This window comes from Penaeus vannamei, chromosome 17 (assembly GCF_042767895.1).
Source record: "Penaeus vannamei isolate JL-2024 chromosome 17, ASM4276789v1, whole genome shotgun sequence".
Lineage (NCBI taxonomy): Eukaryota > Metazoa > Arthropoda > Malacostraca > Decapoda > Penaeidae > Penaeus > Penaeus vannamei.
Window position 1 is genome coordinate 37,613,145 of NC_091565.1, and position 5,000 is coordinate 37,618,144.

The following is a 5,000-nucleotide window of genomic DNA, read 5'->3' on the forward strand; positions in this document are numbered from 1 at the left end:
ATAGTTTCCTGAACTTTAAGGGCGATGAGGAGATTAATAAATGTAATAAGTAATAATAATGAGGATTATTATACTGATAACAAACAAAATGATAATAAAAATGATGATAATAATGATATATAACACTAATAATGGTAATGATAGCAACAATATGGTATATATACATATATATATCTATATTTAGATAAAGATGATGATAGTATGAATATATTAATGATGTACTAATGATAGTAATGATGAAAATGATAACAGTAATAATGATCATGATGTTTCAAGATCATTGGTGACGATAGCAAAAACGATAACAAAATCAACATGGCGGGAGACATCCTGGACCTCTGAAAGCTGCCCTGAGGAATGGAGCAAGAAAAAGGATGTTAGTTTAAAAGCCGGAGGGACAGCTTTCAAATTAGACACTTTTCCTTTTTAAATTCAAAATGGGATCCTTGTACACCTATTTCTTATACGCGGTGTCACACTATCTATATTTCTATATCAGGAAGCATATAAGTTTAACCGATATGCGCACGTGTGTGTGTGTGTGTGTGTGTGTGTGTGTGTGTGTGTGTGTGTGTGTGTGTGTGTGTGTGTGTGTGTGTGTGTGTGTGTGTGTGTGTGTGTGTTCATATATATCTATATCTATCTATCTATCTATATATATACATAAACATACCTGCACGATGTTTGTTTACAGCCTCCCAGTACCAACGGTAGAATGATCTTCCCTTATTTGGCAAAATGAAAAGCATTTGCATCGCAAGCAAATTTCTTTGTGACTTAGATATTTAAAGGATCATATTCTTAATCAAAATCAAACACGACTTGAAAGATACATTCACATCTTATAGTGAAGCTCCCTAGCGGACGGATAAAACATCCATTAAAAATTGGTATACCTGGCTGTCCTCTAAGGGTCATCGCCTACATAACGCAGGGACCACGTGTCTAAAAAGCATACTTCTTTTGTCCAGATATCTTCCGTGTAACTACCCCATCATATCATCCATCGCACCGCAGTAGATATATTAGAAAATATGTCCATAAACAAACCTCAAAAAGCAATTTGCTATATAAAAACAAAAGCACGCAGTCATTCGTATGGCGGTACTTGAAAGCTCTTCCTGTCAGGCGGCAACCTCCCTCGCCTGTACGTTGGCAGTGCAGGTTAAGCCTCGGTAATGTAAAGAATAGGTCCTCACCGATGTCTCGGGAGCTCAAGTGGCTGTAACTTTATCGGGGTTTATGTTTTTAGTAATCAAGGAAAAATGACAATGTTTAGTGGGAAGGACCTGGGAACCGATGGACTGAAGGCGGACAGATATGACTGTGTTGTGTTACGCACTTTTATCCATAGTCGAGAAGACAGTGTGATGGTCAGCAAGTGATTGACATTATCGATAAAAAAAGAGTGCTACTCAAGACTTCGAGATACGGTCACGCCCTTATAAACAGGCCTCGGTATCTTAAAGACAATGCTGTGATCCCGACTCTATGTGAACGGCCTTGAGAGAAAACGTTCATTCACTGAGCTACGACGTCGAAGGGAGAAGGGGATGGGGGGGGGGGGGGAGATGAAACACATCGACGTGTACTTCTCGCGTTAACACGGGTCTAATTTGCGTCGCACACACACAAAAACAGTTAACGTCCGTGCTCTGGCTTGAGGTTGTAGTGGTTCGTCGCGCCAGAAGGAGGCCACAACGCGCCAGTTGCACGCGGACGCTCCACCGGTGATATCTGCGGAACGGCCGGTAACGTTATACCTTACATGAAATAAAGTTCCAATATTTCCTCTCAGATAGGCCTATGCATTATTGTCCAGTCTTAACAGGAATTATACACAATGAGTGGAAATGTACAGTAAGTAAACTTTTGTATTCGATAGATATTAGCTATAGCCTGGAGTTAATACTATCTGCCAACACTGCAAAAACAGCAGCAGATCAACAGGAAGACAAATGAATAAAAACAAGATCAGATTATACTGGTGAAATATGCATAGATTCGAATGAAGCGTGTGTATAAAATCGCATTTACTAATTATAATAATTCTACGGCGTTATTATTGATATCGCGCTGTTATGCTCAGCTAAGAATTACAATGTAAGATATTGCTTCAGAGATTTAAAATGAGGATAATGTAGATCAACACGTATGTAGGCAATGCAGCATATACTGTACAGATCATATTGTGCTCAAACATTCCTATACATGTAAAAGTATGTGGTAACATTTACATAATGAGTTGTGTGAAAAGACCGTGATTTGGAGGATAGAATGTAAAGGTTTTTAGAACACGAAGAAATATGGAAGAGGAAATTTGTGTTCAGCGAAAGACAAGAGTTGCACGACAGAATATCCAGAATTGTGTCAAAGATCGAATATAATATTGTGTCGAAGAGTGGCAGGGTGCAGCCTGTGTATGGGTAAGGTAACGCCAAACTTGTAACGAAATCCTTCCATGACGTGGGTCGAAAAAAAACAAAACTTGTTTAAGAGTAAAAAGTACGAATATTTTTATTATAAGATATAATGTTTCGCCGTCAAAGAGTTCAGATTACGCTAGTACCTTGTATCATAGATAATCGACCTGTTTAATATACTTTCCATGCATATGAAAAATCGAAAATGGCGAATGAGAGACATGTAAGAAAAATAGAGAAGTACAAGATGCGAGAGAATGAAAGACAAGAGAGGAATATATACACATACATACATTATATATATGTGTGTGTATGTACTTACATATATGTACGTAAATACTTATATTTCCGTAGACCTGGGAAATTCCAGCCTGGACCCTTCCGCAGAGCTTTTACCTTGCGGCCGCAGTGGCAGCTCAGACCCAGAGCACAATTACCGAGACGACAAAGGCAGCGAACATAGCAACAACAATAGGCCGAAATAAACGTACAATCTCGTGCATTGTCCCTCGATCAACGTCCAGCCACATAATGGAAGAGAAACTCGATAATTTCCTTCTCTCCGTTCGCACTTTTTGCCTCGCTAATGCAACTCTTCCCTTGCAGATGGAATAAATCAGGTTAGTCTCTTGGCGCTTGCCCTAGAATGTCCTTCAACGACAGTCCAGCGATGTAAACAATGACCAGTAGCCAATGACATGTCACCAACCGGCCGGCAGCCAAACGCCTCACCGTATTGTAAGGAGCTCAGAGCATACTTCCTGTCTGTCTGTTTACGTAGCTCAGTCCTCCGTCACTGAGCCATGGGCCGTTCGTCGTACCGTCATGTGATTCTCAGTGCAGTCGCTGTCTACACGTTCTTGGCCCTTGCGACTGACATCTTCGATCAGAAGGAACCCAAAAAAGATGTCTTCAAATTGGAAAAGTTGGTGAGTATTTTGTGTGACTTTTTGTATAACTTTCTTCTTTTTTTTTTTGGTTATGTGTGGTTCTTTGATCCTTTTATTGCATGTGATTTGCGTCCTAAAGTGTGTTAATATTAGCCATAACTTGCACCGCAATTCCATTAATTTCAACGAAGAAACATATGGTTAGGTAAAAAAAAAAAAGGAAAGGAGAGGAAAGGGAGAACCAATTATCCGTTTGGGTTCAGTGTCCGTACACTTTTTCCCATATGAGACGGTCGATTCCTCAAGAATAAAAGAGAAGGAAAGAAAGAACGAAAAAAGAGAAAATGACAACCAACAGTGACTCATCCGCCGTTTTGTTTTTTGTTTGAGGACCGACTGGCAATGACGAACTAGTTTTCCCGTAATGTAGGACTAGCGACATTTGTGACATGTCCCTGCGTATCTGGATCGGTAGTTTGTAGCAACTGAAAGGTGGGGCACAGTGGCCTCTTCCATATTTTGATGCAGATCTGCCTCCTCTAATAGGTCTTTCAGGATACTGCTCCCCTCGTTGGGCTCATCCTTATAAATGACCTTCTTAGTCTTGCTTAAAGGAGGGTCTTGGAGCGGGATGTCTTCTTCCAAGCCAATCACAGGAAGCGCACACAAACAGCAGCGAGAATTTGTAACAGTTTAATCGTATTATTACTAAATCAAGTTTTTCCCTGGTGCAGGAGTGGATAGCCAAGCTTCTTATAGCACACTGCATTGATATATAACCCGATGTGCGAATACGCGTGGCTTTGCCCAACAAGGAAAAGTAACAAAAAACGTTAAGAAAAATAATAGTTGGAGCGCGCGTACACGTGGAATGCTTGTTATTAAAAACACATCAATTAGAGAGAGATTCATACAGTCATTCTAAAAAACGTTATGTAACAAAATATTATACATTATCATTGATCTCTCATCACTGTTTTGTTGCAGATGGTAAATGCACATGGCTGAGATATTACGAAGCAATAACGGTGATCAAGTTAATCAAACACGCTGTAATGTGAACGAATGACTCAGACCAGAGTCTAGAATTATAGTTTTGTCAGTCGTGGTTATAATCTCAGACTCTTAGGGCCCCTCCCAACTTTTTTTTATTCCTTTGCATTATGGTTCGTGTGCTTTCGACTGGTTTCTTTGATGTTATCTACGTTGCCATATTAAGTTTTTTAAAATGTAGGTGGAGGTACGTCAGAATGTTTTGTAATTTCGGGCAGTTAAGATGGTTAATCAGTAGCAACTGCAAAATTGATTTACTCTGTGTTATATTAATTTATTTGTTTGGTAAGTCACAGCTAAATGTTAGAAGCAAATGATAGATACTGAAAAATTCCCGCCTCTGCGTGTCGAAGCTCTCACCCCGCGGCGCACAATGCTCTCTTGCGGCTTAGTAATAGTGACAGGAAGAACCCGATTACAATATGAAGCGCACTCATCTTCCCCACGCAGCTACGCACGTTGGCCTTGCAGCACACTCATGCGTTTCTCCTCCCTTAAAAGGCCTCACCTCTACCTTCTCCTTCTGTTTGCCCTCGGAACTCTCAAAAGGTCTTTGAACCCCCATTGCTATCCGCCTATCTATGCCTGACCGCGAGCCCTAGACCCTTCGGTCCGGCCGTCCTTTTCCCTCTTG

The 5,000-nt window shown here is 40.5% G+C and overlaps 1 protein-coding gene across 2 annotated transcripts in view; it reads left to right on the top strand.

The window, feature by feature from the left end:
- Positions 1–1,129: 1,129 nt before the first annotated feature.
- Positions 1,130–5,000, top strand: part of LOC113812138 (carbohydrate sulfotransferase 11) — a 56,929-nt gene continuing 53,058 nt past the window's right edge. The window contains exons 1-2 of one of the 2 annotated variants that reach the window (XM_070132291.1): positions 1,130–1,175; positions 3,030–3,352. In XM_070132291.1, the coding sequence (XP_069988392.1) occupies positions 3,227–3,352 (126 nt within the window). In that variant the 5' untranslated portion in view covers positions 1,130–1,175; positions 3,030–3,226. Of the gene's footprint in view, positions 1,176–1,625; positions 1,752–3,029; positions 3,353–5,000 lie in introns of those variants that run through there. The other variant, XM_070132292.1, reaches the window with a different exon arrangement.